Source organism: Epinephelus fuscoguttatus, linkage group LG4 (genome assembly GCF_011397635.1).
Source record: "Epinephelus fuscoguttatus linkage group LG4, E.fuscoguttatus.final_Chr_v1".
NCBI lineage: Eukaryota > Metazoa > Chordata > Actinopteri > Perciformes > Serranidae > Epinephelus > Epinephelus fuscoguttatus.
Genome location: NC_064755.1, coordinates 5,254,117 through 5,272,928, shown reverse-complemented (window position 1 = coordinate 5,272,928; position 18,812 = coordinate 5,254,117). Strand labels below are relative to the sequence as shown.

At 40.2% G+C, this 18,812-nt stretch overlaps 1 protein-coding gene across 2 annotated transcripts in view; it reads right to left on the bottom strand.

Annotated features, from left to right (window-relative positions):
- The window catches only part of galnt18a (UDP-N-acetyl-alpha-D-galactosamine:polypeptide N-acetylgalactosaminyltransferase 18a), a 311,892-nt gene that overhangs the window by 126,477 nt on the left and 166,603 nt on the right, over positions 1–18,812 (bottom strand). For both annotated transcript variants that reach the window (XM_049574447.1, XM_049574448.1), the window contains exons 2-4: positions 18,017–18,224; positions 17,676–17,842; positions 5,057–5,243 (exon numbers count right to left, since the gene is read on the bottom strand). In XM_049574447.1, the coding sequence (XP_049430404.1) occupies positions 5,057–5,243; positions 17,676–17,842; positions 18,017–18,224 (562 nt within the window). The remainder of the gene's footprint in view (positions 1–5,056; positions 5,244–17,675; positions 17,843–18,016; positions 18,225–18,812) is intronic.

Sequence of the window (18,812 nt, the reverse complement as noted above, 5' to 3'; positions counted from 1 at the left end):
TACGCCATCCCAAGCCCTGACTATTATACAGACTGCCTTTGATACCCTACACTTATCCCTCCATAACCACAGACTAGTTTTAAATGCAGAAAAAAATAAATACTTGGTATTCTCCACTTCCACCACGAGTGACTCCGACTATCCTGTCATCAAGACCTTAAATGGCACCCACATTACTCTCACTGACTCATACAAATACTTAGGAATTTGGCTTGACAGCAAGTTGTCATTCAAGATTCACATTCAACAGGTAACTCAAAAACTAAAAATCAAATTAGGCTTCTTGTACAGGATCAAAGGCTGTCTGTCTCCCTCCAACCGAAAAATCATTGTACTGTCAACCTTCATGTCTGTCCTTGATTATGGGGACATCTTGTATTGTCAAGCTGCCCCATCAACTCTTCAGCAGTTAAACCCTGTGTATCACAGTGGATTATGCTTCATTACTCATGATATTTTTCGCACTCATCATTGTACTCTGTATCAAAAGGTTGGTTGGACTTCATTACAGTCTAGAAGAAATATCCATCTCATGTTATTCATCTACAAAGCTCTACTGCTGAAACTTCCTAATTACCTCACATCTCTTCTCTCATTTAAATCCATTAACTACAGAACATGATCCAGTAACTATTTAACCTTAGATATTCCATATACACGCACTAATGTTGGCAGAACTGGTTTCAGATATTTTGCTCTCTTTAAATGGAATGGTCTGCAATCTGCCCTTAAATTTGAGACATTCATTCATCTTGGAGATTTTAAATCTCTTCCTGAGGGCCTGTTTGAAACCATTTTACATAAGAAAAAAAGACAGACACTTTGATGTAAAAATACTCAAATTTTTTTTCCCCACGTATTTGGCACAAGAGAAAAAATGAAAAACTAACTCAGGAAAACATAATTCAAACTGGGGAAATGTATTTTTCATTTCTCTGGGTCTTTAAATGTTGTCCAAGTGGCTACATGTGTCAAGTACAGCATCATGAAAAGACAGTCAAAGAGAGTGACCATGGGACTGCATGTTTAATTAGGCCTTTCTGGACCACAACAACCTTGACTACTCAACAAAATATTTCTACCACTGTAATTCTTTTTATACACCTGGGAGTCTGAAAATTTAATAATTTCATTGCCAGACTCTGACTAAATTGACTTATTCTGTGACCCAAAATAGTAATAAATATGTCACAGCTGCCTTTGTGGCTCTCTGGAGCTGAACGTTTGCACGAGGTTGAATAAAATTTACAAGAAAATGGGTTACAGCAACATCAGTGCTTAATAGTACTCAAAACGAGGGGGAAAAATGAGCGATTTCTTTATGAACCAGCTTAAAAATAGATAGTCCTGTGCCACTCAGAATTCCTTCCTGCAACTCTGCCTGACAAAGTGATGTATCTTGAGGAAAAACAAATGCCCTCACAGTGAAAATGATGCCTCTTTTCTGTTTTAATCAGCAACATTTCAAACAAAGTGGCTGCTGAATAACTGCTAACATTCAGCATCTCATCCTTTTCTCAGTTTTCTTCTCTTTTGCTTTGTCACAGCATTCACAGCAGGATCTATTCAGTAGCTGGTCATAGCAGCACAAGATAAGGATGGATCCATGTAAAATATACTAGCAGCAGTACACAACATCTGATGCCCTGCTAATTGAGATATCAGATGGTTTAATAACATCTGGACTGATTGGAGGAAATAAATTTAAACTTGACAACTTGACAGAGAAAATCCAAACTGTCTCTTTGGATTCCAATGGAGACCCAGAGTCCACAAATACAAATATCAAAACATAACATATGTCCATAGAAATATCTTCAATCACTCCAGCAGCAAAATCCATTTCTCTGCTATTAAGCCATATGTTAAGGATGTTCCAAACAACTGATGCTTCTGCATTACAATGTGAAACACACTACCTCTGGTGGAGATTCACAGCTGAGAGGAAGCCATAACACAACACAGAACTGGTGTATGCTGTGGAGAATCTACATCAATTTGGAGCAAACTGGACACATAAATCCATGGTGAACAAGACTATTGAAACAATTACGGTCCAAGAATCTTCGTGAATCCAAGCTGTCAGGAAATTTTGACACTCTACTTTAAAAGGACAAGGCTGACAATATTCTATATTCAGGGCTGTAGTAGAGAGTACATTCTCATAAATTACATTTTCCCACCTTTTAAAATGCCAAGTAGTATAGGGATGGATGATATGGCCCTAAAACAATATCATGATATGTCAAGATATTTTTGCAATAATGATATTCTTGATGATATGACAAATTAGTAAAAAAAAAAAAAAAAAATCCTATTATAAATTCAAGGAAATTGAATTGCAGTAAATTAGGTGACACATGTCAACCTAACAGTTTGCCTTCAAAAATGATCTCTAATTTCTTTAGTTTGTACATAACAACAGTAACTCAGAGTGACATTCAGATTTAGTACGAAAAATAAAATCTACACAAATAAATTACATATTTAAACAGTTCCCAAACACAAAAATGTACCCTGGCATCTATATAAATCAACAGGCAATTTTCTTCTCTTTTTGCAAAATCCTAAATTATGGTTGTTTTGCTTCTTTCCACCTGGACCTTTTATGCTCTGCCATTTCTCCTCTAACCATCATGCTGTAAGCTGTGACAGGCTGTTATGGTACCATAACTACTGCACATTTACATGTATGTAGTAGGCTATTTATCGAGACATGAGCATCATGTAGCTTTACATTACAAAAAGTTTATGACAAAATCACGAGATGACACCGACTCCCGTGTGCGCCTGGCAAGAGAGGAGAGGGAGAGATGCTGTGCTGCTGCCAAGAGAGCCGCTGAATGAGTTCCCTCTGAGTGTATTTTTTTGCTGCAATACCCCAAGTGGCTACTGGAAAAAAAATTGGCTGCAAGGCTGGTCAATCCCAACAGGGTGCTCCAGGAGTGGATCCTAAAACATGTAAATGAGTTAGCACTACAGCAGTCCCACTTCCCTCATCTCAAAGTCAATGGATTTTTTGAATAGATTTTTGATTAGATGTCTAAAATAAGGTCTGTGGTTAACATAAGCAGAATTTCATATTTTGTTGTGCGACATAATATATGTCAGCATGTTCCCCCTTTGTTAAAGTTGAAGCTTCCTTGTGTCTTAAAAGGCGGTTGTATCTCTTAAGGCCCCAAAATGTTTAGAAATGGCCCTGCCAACACTAGTTATTATCAAGTGTGAAGCTCCATGAGCTTAATAAGGCTTTTACAAGATACCTATAGCTGTCTAATGTTATGAAGCATTTATCAAGGCTACCTCTCTGAATGCCAACATTTCTATTGTGAACTCCATTTCCAATGATGCTGGCTGGATATTAACTTGCCCTTCACACTTGTGAACTCACTTGTGTACAGAGAGGAGGGCAGGTAATAATCAACACGGATAGGGGCAGACGGGTGAGATGAGGAAGAAGCAACAGCCAGAGAAATGTGTGTTGACACACAACAATAGCAGGGTCCGACATTAACGTTTTTTTTTCTTTTAATAAATTGAACACACATTAAAGAACGTACAAGATCCTGTAGAGAATTAATAAATATAATACAATACAATAAACATTGTCAAATTAAATGAAGGAAGAGGATTTTTTTAAAGGAAAATTAAATATTGGGGATTTATGTAAAAATATCCATAGAGACATATAAATAATTATATAATTAAAGATATGTAGGCTATGTTAGGTCAATACTCCTGTCAGTGACCCTGACCACTGGCATTGGCAAAAGAACTGGAGTTGGTCCCCGGCCGCTGCACTGTGGCTGCCTACTGCTCCCAGCGTATACAGTAGGATGGGTCAAATGCAGGGGTCAAATGTATGTAATGTGCTGAGAAAGGACAATAAAGAATAACTAGGAGATAACAAAAGCATAAAGAGATTTCAAAGACTTAAAAAATAAGGGACATGAATCAAAACAACAAAAAACGAGATATATCCCCAGTCATGCACACCCAGTTTTAATAAACTCAGTACTGTTTTTCAGCACATATATAGTTTTGTCTTCATTCAATGTAGTTAGCACATTGTTATTGCACCATTGGTTTTGGCCGTGATGCCCCAATAAATTTGTATTTATCAAAGGCCAAAGTGACCTTGCCCTAAAAATATCTTAGCTCCAGGCCTGTAATTGTGTATTCCTCTCCTGTTTCTGTCCTTGGAGGGGCCAGTTGCAGTGTGCTGCTTTTTTATGTGCTGCTGCCTCCATTGGCTGAGCGTCTTTGCTGACGTAAGATATAAGTCATGAGCAAAAATATGCACCACACAGCCAGAAAAGAACCTCTTAGGCAGGGCAAGTAAGAATTTAGATGGGGCAAGTAGATTTGAGAAGTACTTGCCCAGCAGGGCAAGTAGGAAAAAACCTTAACGTCGGACCCTGAATAGCTTACTACATGGAAAGCGTTGCAAAGCGTTGAATTGGCGATGCCTGCACTTGAGAATCTGGACATCAGTACTGACGAGACTGCTGCTCTTCAGAGACCACCAATCACCCTGAGCGCGCGCACACGTGAGCGCGGAGCACAGAGAAGCAGTCAGAGCTACAGGCTACAGTGAGGCTAAAAACAGAGTTCATATGACATTTTTCTAAACAACTTTTTATGTCGCAGCTGCAGGACACTTGGATCATTATGGATGAGCAGTATGGAGATATTTTGTGGATTCAATTTTGTGTTCTTGGATGTTAGTCTGGGGCGCCGTCTACCATTAGGTGTGCTAGCCAATCCACCCGCCGATCTCCGCAAGGGATGTGAGGACTCTAAAACTTCACCAGGGCCTCCGTCGGCATATGGATGAGTAGATAATGGCTGAATTTTCATTTTTGGGTGCACTATCCCTTTAAGTAGAATTTTGAACACTTGACTTTTATTAGCGCATTTCTACACTGTGGTATCTCTATCTTTACTTAAGTGGATGGTCTGAGTACTTCTTCCACAAATGGTAACTGCTTGATGTTGGTTTTCTTGCACATGCTTTAGTTACAGTATACAGTATAAACTGAAGCCAGCTGCTCACCATCCAATGTTGAACTCCACATGTGCATCGAATAGAGCGACGACAGGAGCGGAGGCGGCCTTCCATCCACTGACCCTGGATCTGATCAGCCCTTCCTGCTTGTCATGGCGGACCACCTTGATGAATCCCGGACCATGCTGAGCGTTGGTCTCCTCCACAAAGCTCTGCAGGTGCTCTTTCAGCTCAACTGGAGAGAGAGTGACACGCACACACTTACACACGTAGACTTGGATGTAAAAGCAGACTCACTGAAGCCTGTTGCAGCATTGATTATCGTCAAAGCTCCACAGAAACTCTCTCAGCTCCGTGGGACTGCGGAAAAGTGATCTGTGTGTGTGTGTGTGTGTGTGTGTGTGTGTGTGTGTGTGTGTGTGTGTGTGTGTGTGTGTGTGTGTTAACAATAAGCCACATTTCTATCAAAAAACAGACATTCATAGTTTCCGATTTTGAAGGAGAATTTCCTGGGGGTTTTCTTTGTTTTTTTTAACAACATAAGCTATGCCCATCCTGTATATTGGCTGATAACATTTTACTGCAGCTTTATCTAAATTGCTGAGCACTGATGGGAGTAGTGTAGCAGCAGTGTTGGCCTGACTTTGCAGAAATAGGTTGAACAAGAAAGTTTAGCTTTGCAAGATGTAACAGATGTTTACAGTGGATATTCTAGGTAAAAGCTTAAGTCCAACCTTAATTTTCACTCCAAATTACAACCCTGATTCCAAATATGTTGGAATGCTGTGTAAATCATTAATAAAACTAGAATGCAATGATTTGCAAACACTTTTTAATCTGTATTTCACTAAATACAATCCAAAGACAAGATATGTAATGTTCAAACTGATAAACTTTATTATTTTGTAAATATCACTCATTCTGAATTTGATGCCTGCAGCATTTTCAAAAAAAAAAAGTTGGGACAGGAGCATGTTTACCACTGTGTTACATCATCTTTTCTTTTAACAACACTCAGTATGCTTTTGGGAACTGAAACACTAACTGTTCAAGTTTTGAAAGTGAAATTCTTTCCCATTCTTGCTTGATATATGACTGCAGTTGCTCAACAGTCTGGGGTCTCTATTGTCATATTTTGTACTTCATGGTGTGCCACACATTTTCAATAGGAGACAGGTCTGGACGACATTCACGTCAGTTTAGCACCAACAGTCTCTTACTACCACACTGCTGTAACATGTGCAGAATGCGTCTCATTGTCTTGCTTGAAGAAGCAGGCCTAAACAAACTTTTTGTCTGGATGCCCCAAAACCTGTACTTTCAGGATTCACAGAGCCCTGACAGATGTGCAAGTTACCCATAATGCCATGGGCACTAACATAGTTCCATAACATCACAGATGCTGGCTTTGAACTTTGAGCTGGTAACAATCAGGATTGTCCTTTCCCTCTTTAGCCCAGAGGACACAACATCCATGATGGACTTGTCAGACCACAGTACACTTTTCCATTTTATGTCAGCCTATCTCAGATGAGTTCCGGCCAAGAGAAGTCAGTGGTGTTCCTGACTGTTGTTGATATATGGCTTTGACTTTGCATGGTAAAGTCTGAACTTTCATTTGTAGAAGCAGCGACAAACTATATTTACCGTTTACTGTATGGTTTTCCAAAGTGTTGTAAAGTGAGTGTATGTATACAAAAAGGTTTATCAGTTTGAACTTAATGTGAGTGACTGTAGGCTTTTATTATCGGGCAGGTGCTTTGACTTGGACATACTGACAGGTAACGGGTCGGTTCTGGTACTGAACTTTATGGGTATGGGTGGAAGCCGGTTTTCAAACCTGTGCAGCGCTCTGTCTTGCAGTATAATCCCAGTCTCATTTATCCAGTTGTATGGTCAGTACTTCCCGAACACATGCATTTTCGCTACAACGTTATATAAGAATATATAACACTTCTGCTTATGAGTAGAGCACCCTTAGTGTGCCTGAGCATAGGTGTGAGCTCCGCTGGTTTTGTTGTTTGTTGGTCTAAAACAGTGTTCCTAAGCCGGGAGGGCGTACCGACTAAGTGTCTCACCATCCACCATCTCCTCCATCTCCCAATGACAAAGTCAGCTCATATACCACGTCACTTTAGAAATGCTGATAAGATACAAATGAAATGTGCAAATGTAGCATATTCGTGGTTTGAAGATACAGTGCCAGCATTGTCCTCTGGCAACAGGGGGTTCACATCAAAAATAGAAAAAAAAAAACAAAACGATAGGCTATGCCGCAAATATGACACACTCATACTTTGAGTATGTTGAGATTGGGCATTGTGAGGTTTTTTTCCGTTTGTGTTGCTACCATCTTTCTCCATGAGTGATAGCTTACATATCTTGCACACATTCAGGTTGACAGACACAGAAAGTCATTCAGACACACTCACACAGACTGCCCACAGTGGAATAGCCAACATCTTCATTTCCTCGTCGTGATTCTCTCTGTTGTAATCCTGCCTGCAGGCTACGGCTGCTGCCTTCCCTTCTCTATTCATTATTACCATCAGGCTGGATTCTCTAGTCGCTCTCTTTTCCTTTAATGAGCCACAGTTTGCTGCTGACCTGGAAGAAAGATGGGCTCATTTAAAACTGGAGTTGGGACTATTTGAACAGCACCTTATTGTGTTACACAGGCATGTGAGATTACTTCCAAACAGAAAAAAATCAAGTCATTAAATCAAGTGCACCTCCGGTTGCCCAATTAATTTTCAGACGTCTGGTCCACACTGTGAAATGTGTTTACTCTCAAATGCAGCTGACTGTCTAAACAACATGAGACCTGTTTGCTTTCTGTCCATTACCATTTTAGAACTACTGGGCTCAGTCTGACCACAGAAGATGGTTAGAGGATTATCAGTGGGAAATAGATTGATGTGTTCTCACTATCTGAAGAAATTTTTTTGTACTCGAATACCACTGTACAACACTGTAGGGTTTTCGTCTAATGCAATGGTTATAAAGACACGGAACACTGAACTCACATGAATCCACCTCAAGATTACACAGTCACAGCAGAGGGGGAGAACACTATGTAACATTTATTTGACTTGTCTGAAGCATACAATTCACTTTATATACAGTAGTTCTGGTAATTCCCTCCCTTCATTCCTACAGTGACATATTTTAATATACAGTCTTTCTTACACATTCTTGTCCTGCACACTTTTAGAAATAAGGTGCTAACTAGAGCCATAGAGAATTCTTCAGCTTGTCCCCATAGGAGAACCCCTTTTAGTGTCTAATAGAACCTTAAATAAAGGTTCAACCAGGATCCAATTCAGAGGGTTCTGCCTGGAACTCAACATAAAGGGTGTCACAATGTGCACTTCTGACTTGCCATACATGCCACTCTCTCAGTTAACCCAACAGATTTCCACTCAACCCGCTTCTCCAACACATCTCCCTGCCAGCCTATCACCTGTCCATACATTTCCCACCCCTGCCAGTCCACCACACCCACTTCATCAAGCCAACTCCGCTCACCTGTGCCTCATTACTTCCTGCCACTATTAAGACTCCAACTTCACAGACTCTCGTTGCCAGATTATTTTTCGCCGTTCCTTTGCAAGACTTTCCAGCATGTATCCACAGACTGCTTCCTTGTTGCCAACCATGCTTGCCTCTGAATATCCTGTTTCGTCTGCTCCCCACTAAACCACTCAGCCTTTTGTCCTCAACCAAGAGCCCTGCTTCCATGTTCTTGGTATCTGTTCGCCTGTTTCCCATCGCTGTATGGAGAGACCGTCAATCAGTTTTCTGTTCTGAGTTTACCTGTTCTTCTGCCTGTGGTTTCCTGTGAGGTGGATTGCCTCACCACATGCATGCACATTCCACCTTTCTGTGTGCATAAAGGAATCTCCTCAGTGTCGTCACTGGTAGTTGGATTCTGTGCCAGAGCCACCCTGCCTACAGCCAGCTCCATGCAAGTGTGTTGGCTTCCCTCGCGTGTTCTCCTGGTTCTGGATTCTCTGCCTATTTAAAATCACCTTCTGCCTTCTCCCTCATGGTACCGTTGCACACTGGTGAACTGTTTGGTAAGTGTGTGTTCTCCTGCTCCTCTGAAGGCTCTGAGCCAGGATACTGACTCTCTCAGTTGTTTCATCTGTCTGCTCACTCTGTGTTGATCAAAGCGTTGCATTAAAGTTCATTATAAACTGTCCTGCCTGCCATCAATGCTGCTTTTGAGTCCAACACTCACCCATCACAAAGGATAATACCTAGAACCAGAGGTGGGACCAAGTCATTATTTTGCAAGTCACAAGTAAGTCTCAAGTCTTTGCACTTGAGTCCTGTGGCAATTTCAAAGTCAAGACAGGCAAGTTCTTAGTCAATTCCAAACCAAGACTGACAAGTCCCAAGTCAAGTACCAAGTCCTCAACCAATCATAATGTGCTCCTCGTCAAATGTACTGCCTATTTAACAGTAGAGTAATATATTAAATTTACAAAAATCATGAATTTTTTTTTTTTTTTTTCTAATTAGCTGATACTAGGATAAAGTCAATAGTGTCATGTTATTCCATTGCGCAAACCTTCTGGGATTAGTGCTGTTACACACTCATGCAACATAGCCTCTAACCTCATGGGATACATGTTGGCCCTCAGTAGGCGTCTGCTATCGACAACAACTCCTTTCAAATCCCCAATTTGTTCGTTTTGTAAAGTTTCTGAAAGGTGTACAATAACACCAGAGCTCTCATTGCCACAATGGTGACAAAGCAGAGACAATTTGAAGTAAGTTTATGGACAGCAGCGTTCTGGAGATATTCTAAAAATGGTAAACAGAATACTTTGATGTGTACACAATACCATCAACCTTGAAGTCCATTCTCACTGAGGACGAATATCCACGCGGATTATTCTCGCGGAAAAATATAAACGTTGATTTCATGGGTTCTTATGGAAGTTTGCACACCAGGGCGGAACTTTTCTGTGATGAAAAAAGTTTCCGCCCAGACTCTGACCCCCCGTGGAATTCGCTGGCAGAACTACACAGCTGGGCCAATGAAACTGTTTGTTTATAGTCGCGCAGACCCGGGATAGTCCAAAATCCAGTCAGGCAGGACAGTATGGAAGAAAGGTTGATAAACCTCATTTCACAGCACCCCGTCCTTTTTGATAAAAGATGGGATGATTTTATGAACAATGAATTAAAGGACAACGTCTGGCAGGCCATTGTCCAGCTTGGTGGCTGCAGTGAGAGTGGTAAGTGCTAAAGAAAGTTGATGTTGACACTTGTTAAATGCTAGCTTGCTAGCTCACTGCTGCTGCTGCTGCTGCTACTACTCTCATCCATGTTCACCCACACCTGTTCACACTGAGCGCTATTGTAATATACAATTATGATACGCAAACACCCACACCCACACCCACCCACAGTATTTCCATCAAGATTAGCTGTCTCAGTATCTTGTACATAATTTTTATCTGCCATGGTGTTATTGAAAAGGAAACTGATTATTTCACCACCTACATCATGTTGAATGTTTTATAACATTGTGATGTTGCACAGGGGGTGTTGACGTGTTCACTAGCTAAACATAGGGCTGTAAAAATGTATATCAATAATAACTTATATAATAACTACAAATGTTCAAATCATTGATTAATATGTCAATTCTCTTCTTGAAAAATTATCCATCAAATGTTTAATCAATAAAATGTCAGGAAAAGTAACAAATTCCCATCAAACTTTCGAAAAATGCAAGGTTACATCTACACACAGTGTTTTTTCCTTATCTGACCAACAGTCCAAAACCCAAAGACACTCAATGACATGAAAACAGCATCAGACTCACGAAACTAGAACCCGCAAATAGCTCTTCATTTTTGTTTGACAAATTTCTTAAATGATTAATCAGCTATCAAAATTATTGTTGACTAATTTTCTGTTGATCAACAATGAAATACTAATCATCTACTGTAACTGTTTCAGCACTAGTACAAAGACACTGAGCCACCCTATAGCTGCCCTGTGAGGTTATAATGCCTGCTATAAGTGGATGAATGAAAAATCAAGAGACAACTTTGCAAATGTTATTTTGGAACATTTCAGACTCAACTTGTCAGCTCTACATTGTCAGACTGAGCTCAACTTTTATCTACGCTGTACTTTATTCTAACAAAACTAAAGGTGTGTTCAAACAGAAAGTGGAGTGTGGGAGTGTGCCTGTGTGTTTGTCTTCAGCTCAGACTCTGACTGAACTCAGAACTCTGGGTTTTTAAATTCTCTCCTTTTTCCTATCCATCTCTCATCTACCCTGCACCTTATTTACTCAAGTTGAAATACTTTCAACCCGGGCAGATGCATCTACATGTCAATTTGCGCCATCCCAGGCTCACACTGTATTGGCTGAGACAGCCAACTTCTCCTGCTTGGGCCTTACAGAGTTGTGCCAGCAGTGCCCACATATACCAGGATGTGCACAAGTTACTGATGCCTGGACAAAACAAAGTGTAGCCTGCTTATGCAGATAATAAACAAAAACATGGACGTTTAGTCGTTCAATCTAGTGTGAACCAAAACACCAATAACTATATTATTTTCCACATTGGCAACTGCAGCGCATTACAGCCTCAATCATTCCATTTTTATCTTTCACAATAAGAGCCAAACTTAAATTCTCTTAGCATTTTGCTGTGGAACAACGCAACAAAAATAGCTTACAATAGCATTTGGTGACAAAAATACTCAGAGCTCATCTGCTCTCTCGGCCCTGGTCTTGGATGTCTTTTCCTGTTTATCTTTGGGATCCTGAAGGACATCTCCAATAATTTTCTGACCAGCAACTGTTAGGCCAACAACCTGCAATCAAGTATTTCATTTAAACTTGACAGAAACAAAATAAAACTTTGCATAATTATCCTGCCTAGTCTTTCCACTGTTCCAACAATCACTAACTCCGGTTTGGTTGAAATAAAACTCTTAATTCTCAGAGTAAGATGTGAAAATATGATGGCTCTACACACTGTATTCCCTCTGATGACAGAGCAGTGGCTCTTACTTCAACACATTCTCACTCTGACCTTGTCACCTATCGATATTTGGTCATGGACTTTCCACACCAAGATATGAGATGCAAGGTACTATGGGCGTGTTGGTTGTTGATGTTCTGGGACACCTTGTCAAGTTCTGCCTGTTACATACATTGTCTGTTTTCAAAAATACACTTCTGGAAATGTACAGTTTGAATACAGTCTCTTTCGAAATAAACCCAACCAAACACATGCTTGGGTTTAAGAAAAAAGAACACCAACGTCCTGGGTGAAAGTCAATGGTTACTGCACCTATTCACCACCCCTCCTGCCGGACCTACTCGGACATCCGCTTCCCTGACATTCGATGTTGCCCCGCCGTATTCCTCGACGCTGCTGGGTGCTGTTAAACAATAATGGCTAGCAGCCACGTATCATGTAGACGTGAAAGGATGGCTTTTTTCATCAGTGTCTGATGCCAGAAGTCATTGGCCAGGCGCCAGTTTTCAATGACTTCAGAGCGAGACTGGGTTGCTTACTTGGTCTTTGGAGGCAGAAAGTCAAATAGATAAAAATGCTCCCCTCACCCTCAAAAAGAACAGCTGACAATGTATTTAGCCAGGCACCAATATATTTGTCCAATAGTCCAAACAAAACTTTTATGCATAACATACACACAGGCTTTAGCACTCAGCAGCTTACGTTACCGAAGTGGCTCTCAAAAGGTTGTCGTCCACGATAGCATCCAACAAAACTGCCCACCCTAAAATTTGTTGTAGCAGAATGATTCAGTTTATGTCTGCAATTTGAGAAAAAGGTACCATCAACCACCGTTTGCTCTCAGCAGCTCAGGTTGTGGGGGGTCTCTGCTGGACATACCTTCTTGTTGGGCTGCAGCCACAGCCTCAGTCTCTCTCCATGGCATTTCCTCAGCCGTATGTTGGCTAAAATAAATATGGCTGAATATCTGCCAAGACACTGTCAAACATATCCCCATCCATTAAATCCACAACACTCATACTTTGGGATGCCATTTTTCCTGTTGGAAATGTAGCTAGTCTGCAATATAGGCAAAGAGAACAAGGAAGTTCTTTTTTGAGGGGCATTTAGAGCATGTCCCCTGGCCTCCCGGAGGTAGACAATAGAAATCTAAGATCAAATAGCTTTTAGTTCTTCCTCTTTCCAACTTCTTCACTGTCAGGTCAAATGACATAACTGGAAGTAGGAAGAACAGATTATGCAGCTGCTGAACTCCGCTTTCTCGGCACACACTGAGGATTTTATTGCTTCAATTGACTACATTTACCATCAACCCTGATTGGACATCCACAAAAAAGGTGGTAAATTTTCCCTTTAACATGCTAATGTTTAGCAGGTATAATTTTTACCATACTCACCATCTAAGTTTAGCATAATAGCATTCTAATATTTGATAATTAGCATAAAACACAAAGTACAGCTGAGACTGATGGGAAAGTCATTATCTGTGCTGTTATTGGTCAAGAACCAAAGTACTGGACAAATTAAAAATTGGACCTGATAACAGCAGAAAAGTCAGGGAAAGTTATTACACTTCATTCTGTAAGATGAATATTTGAACCAGTTTCTATGGCAGTCCATCTCAGACTGAACTTATCAGACTCAGACTAAACAATTAACCAGTACATACATACATATTTGTTAAATGATAGTAAAAATAGTCGTTACTTACAGTCCCAATTTTGAATAAATTGTTTAAATGGCACAAATTATGATGTAGCGATTTGACTAACAGCAAGACAAAATATTTCAAAGTATAGTCATTGTGACGTTAATGTAGGCTTACATGGTTCAGTGATCAGCACTTTGAAGCTTCATGAATACAACCCCTGATTCTGCTAATTTACATAATGAATATGAATGCATTTCCACTTTTGCCCTCATCTAGCCTCAGCTGACCCTCATCTGTCATAATTACACCATGTACAATCAATAAGCTAAAATAATGATCATGCACTGAGTTATCTTCCATCAGTTACCATCAGTGTGAATTACCAGCATGCAATTGTTATTCACTCCAAAGCAAATGTATTAAATCACATTTCCCACAAAAGTGTTACTTCAACAGTTGTATTGCATTAGGGGGAAATACTATGAAGTAAATGTTGAATCTATTTATACCCCTGGTTGCTCTACTAATCAGCATTCAACCCTGTGCAGCTACCATAACTAAACTCTGATATACTGTATTAGCAAAGAACAGAGGTGCAGTGAAAGACCCATAAAATCTGCAGGCGACTATAGCAGAGACAGATTTCTCATAATGGTAATTACAGATTTGGCAGCAGTGAAATATGTTCTATAGAACGTGATGCAATTATTAACACCGGTCTTCTAACAGACAACTCGCACCCTGCAAGTGCTGCAATAAGTTTTAATTTGTTTTCATATACCACTGATGCAGCTAATGGCTGCATGGGTCCTGGTCTTGTTCACCACCAAAGGCAGAATATAAAATAAGTGGGACATAAAATATAGACAGTCTAGGTTATAGCTCACCTACAGGAGTGCATACTTACTGTAATTATTCAACTCTAGATGTTTGCCTGTGCTGTGAGGAAAAACTCTCAATCAAACTGCTGTAAATTACATCAACTCTTTATTTGGCTATTATTTGGCTGTGGTGTTGTCAGAACAGTAAACAGGGAGTTAGTCCTTCAAGTTTTTAAGAGGAGGGAAATTTTCCTACCATTTGCTACCAAATATTTTGTGACATCACAGTGACCTTGACCTTAAATCATCATATTCTAATCAGTACATCCTTGAGTCCAAGTAAACATTTGTGCCAAATTTGAAGGAATTACCCCATGGTGTTCTTGAGATATCATGTTCATAAAAATAAGATAGATGAGGTCACAGTGACCTTGACCCTTGACCACTAAAATCTAATGAGTTCATTGCTGAGTCGAAGAGAACGTTTGTGCCAAATTTGAGAGAGAAAAAAAAAATCCTCAAGGTGTTCTTGAGATATCATGTTCACAAGAATGAGACAGATGAGGTCACAGTGATCTTGACCTTTGACCACTAAAATATAATTAGTTCACTGTTGACTCTAACTGGACATTTGTGACAAATTTGTAGAAATTCCCTCAAGGTGTTTTTGAGACAGGCAACCTGAAACATAATGCCTCTGGCCACAGCTATTGCCAGCATGAAAAAGATCCTGTCTATCTGGTAACCCTTGAGGAGGCCCTCTGACCTTTGTTTAGCTCTGCTTTTTTGGCTCAATTGGTCATTTTGTCTTTTAAATTTGTTTATAAAAAAAACCAAACTCCATTTGACATAGATATGTGTCTAGCTTTAAATTAGCGCTGGCAGAAATGTTTTTCAGATGGTAGGTTACACTGTGCAACATTCTGTGCCTGGGTCCAGACCCTTTGAATCCACTCACTCCACCTAGTTCAAGTTGACCGACTTTTCTGGTATTGTGACTTGAAACAGCAGGTTTTTGCATAAAAGAAAAAAACGATCTAATGTGCGCTGTTGGGGGGACTTAATTAGCCAATCAGTGCCATAGGCAAGACTTACGCCATTGTCAAGCTGTTGTCAAGCCTTGTGAAGTGGTGCGCTGGAACCAATGAGGAGTAAAAAACAAAGGTGACTGCTATAGAGAACATAAATGCTGCTATCAAGGCTGTTCTTAATTGACATGTCCATTGCAGCTTGTTTTACTTCACTTCACTTCGCTCCACTCTTAAAACCCCCTTTAGTGTTTGGTTTGGGAAAATCAAGTCCCTCTTCCCTACAGAGATCAGGGCGGACGCAATTCAGACTGAAGATGGAAATAGAGTGTAACAAGTTGACAATTCTGTCTGATATCAGGCAACAACATTCTGTTAAGAGCTAAGCCACAGCAAAAAATAAAAATAAAAAATTGAATTATTGTCTCCGCCAACCAGTCAAGTTGCACTTTATATCCATGTCTGTTCTGACTCTTGTCTGACCAGAAATTTAATAAAAGGTATTAAGTGTATATTTTTTAGGACATGGAAAAGATCACTTTATTGACATATGACTCACATGAATCATTTCCAGTGAGAAACATGCTGTCTTTACTTAGAGACTATTTTGACAGAGGAGCACAGAGAATGGAGAGAAAGCTTTGTCATATTGTGCAATGGCATCACCTGAAGCTCAATAAGCAAAACCAATGAGTCAGAGAAACAAGACAGAACATGAAGTTGCTACTACGGAAGCTTCTTAAAATGTGGATGCTGCAGCACAGAAGCTGCAAATTCTAAAACATGGATGCTTCACACACATCTTTAGCAGCACAGCAGATCTATACAATCAGCGAAGTTTCAAGGTGGACACCCAAGATAAGTGTCACCATTTCAGTATCTGACCAAATGTCTCCCTTTCTGTTGCTGAGATATGATGTTGAATAATGGCCAGTGTTTTTGCAGTATATTATCACATCAAAGTGGTGCTGACCTTTGACATTTTGGATATAAAATGTCATCACTTCACCATTTTATCCTAATAGACATTTGTGTGGGATTTTGTCATAATTAGTGTATGAATTCTTGATTTATGGCCAAAACCATATTTTGTGAGGTCACACTGACCTTGACCAGTGTCTAGTCAGTTCATAGTAGAGTCCAAATGGATGTTTGTGCCAAATTTGAAAAGAATTCCTCAAAAGGTGTTCCTGAAATATTGTGTTCATGAGCATGAGAAGGATTAACAGAAAGATGGAAACATAATTACTGAACACCTATACGTAAACTTACATTCTATATATGTTATACAATATTAAAACCCCTGTAGTTTTATGTCTTAAATTCTCATTTTTTTACTGGCCTGATTTTTGTTTTTTACATTTTTAGTGAGCATTGTTGGAGGGAGCCTGAAAACTCAGGTTTTATTGCCAGCGACTGCTTTTCTGTAATTGTTTTGCATATGACAATAAGTAACCTGAAATCTGAAACGTAACCAGTTGTGTGGACGACCACATACAGGAGATTCCATTAAGATGGAGGTGTACAGACCTGGCCACAGCATTTTCTGCCACTGTTAAACCCTGTGGAATTTCAGACCACAGGGTCTCTAGTTCTATAGACGTATGGTAGAATAACTTTTTCACTACTCAGTCCCACTTATGTGCCCCATGTGGTTTGTGCATATAAACCTTCAGGCTGTTGGAAGTTGTTTAAAGATATCTATTAACAGTGGGCCAAATTGGTTTATTATGTACATATGGGTTCAGTAGACCTTGTTTTTCTCTAAGATATCCCATATGAAAAGAACAAAATATCAAATCTGAAATAAAAAAATGTGCAAAAAAAAAAAAAAAAATCAATCAATGGGCAGATATATATTGATAATACTATAAAATCCCCTCTGAAAAGCTCTGGCAGAGAGGGGATTGCTTTCAGGGAAAAATATCACTGCCAAGAGAAATACCCACATGTGATACACCTTTTAATCCCACCTCATATTGATTCCTCCCTGTGGATGCATGGAGGTATAAATACTCTGTATTTGAGGCTAAGCATGGAACTGGGAAAGGTGGGCATACAGTCCATATCTCTAAACTGGATTGCATCAAAACAAGATCATAAATACATCATAAAGGTGAAATTATGAGGAAGTTGTATGATTCTTACCGCTGTTGCTGTGGTCGTCTACAAGTATGATCTCTTTGAGCAGGTGTGACGGAGTCCTCTGGATGGCTGTGTGGATGGAGCGCAGCAATACTGACAAGGCCTCATTGACAAAGATGAAGATGACACTGAGCTGAGGAAGATCTGTTGAGTACGACATGTTTCTGCATCTTCAGGGAGAGAGGATCAGAAAAGAACAGAGAGAATCAGAGGCTTTTTTAAAGGTTTGTTAAAAGAAAGATTTAACAAAATCTACTAAGGTTGAATCCATACATGCAAACTCAGCATTATACATCTCCATCAATTAATCAATACACAGTGTACACACTGATTAGCTGACTGACCCGTCCGGACGTAAATCTGGGATCGACCGGGTGAGAGAGATGCGGTCACTAAGGTAGCCGTTGTAGCCATAGTAACGGAACTTCCTGAGGGCGACCCTTCGACTCTCTGGGCCCAGGTCGTGACCCCAGTGGTCAAAGAGTGAGGAGGCGGAGTCTGAGGCAGAGTCTGACGAGGATGCAGCGTCTTCACCGTCCTTCTGAGGGGTCTCTGGGGACAGTGGGGAGAGAGTAGGGATGTCAACGGTAAACTGTTAATCGGTAAACTGCAGACAATATTTTTGACCAGCTACACATGACAGTCTATAGTAGTGATACTTGACTTATGGCCCCTGATATATTATTTTGCAAAAGTGGTACTTTAACAAAGCAAGCTGAGTACCCTGGTCTAAAGGGATTCTCAGGGGTTTTGCTACACTTCAGTTTACTTCACTGCATACTGCATATGCTAGCTAGTGTTAGCGGCATTGCTCAACTCGTCATCAGTTCTAGTATTACAGTTCAGACTCCTCAGGGTTGCTGTGGAAACATTGCGCCCATCCTCCAGTCCCCCCCCATAGCCCCGGTGAGTAAGCGACTAAGTTCTGAGCCGTAAAACCCCTTTAGCATCGTTGACTCTGTTATCATTGTTAGCTCTGTTAGCACTGTAAGCAGTGTCAACACAGCTAATGGTGCTAACATAGTAAACAATGATAAAAGGGTTTTGCTGTTCAAAATGAAGCCGCTTACTCACCAGGTCAACCTGGAAAGAGACCATGTGTCGGCAAAATGTTTCCACAGGAACATATTCCACAAGCTT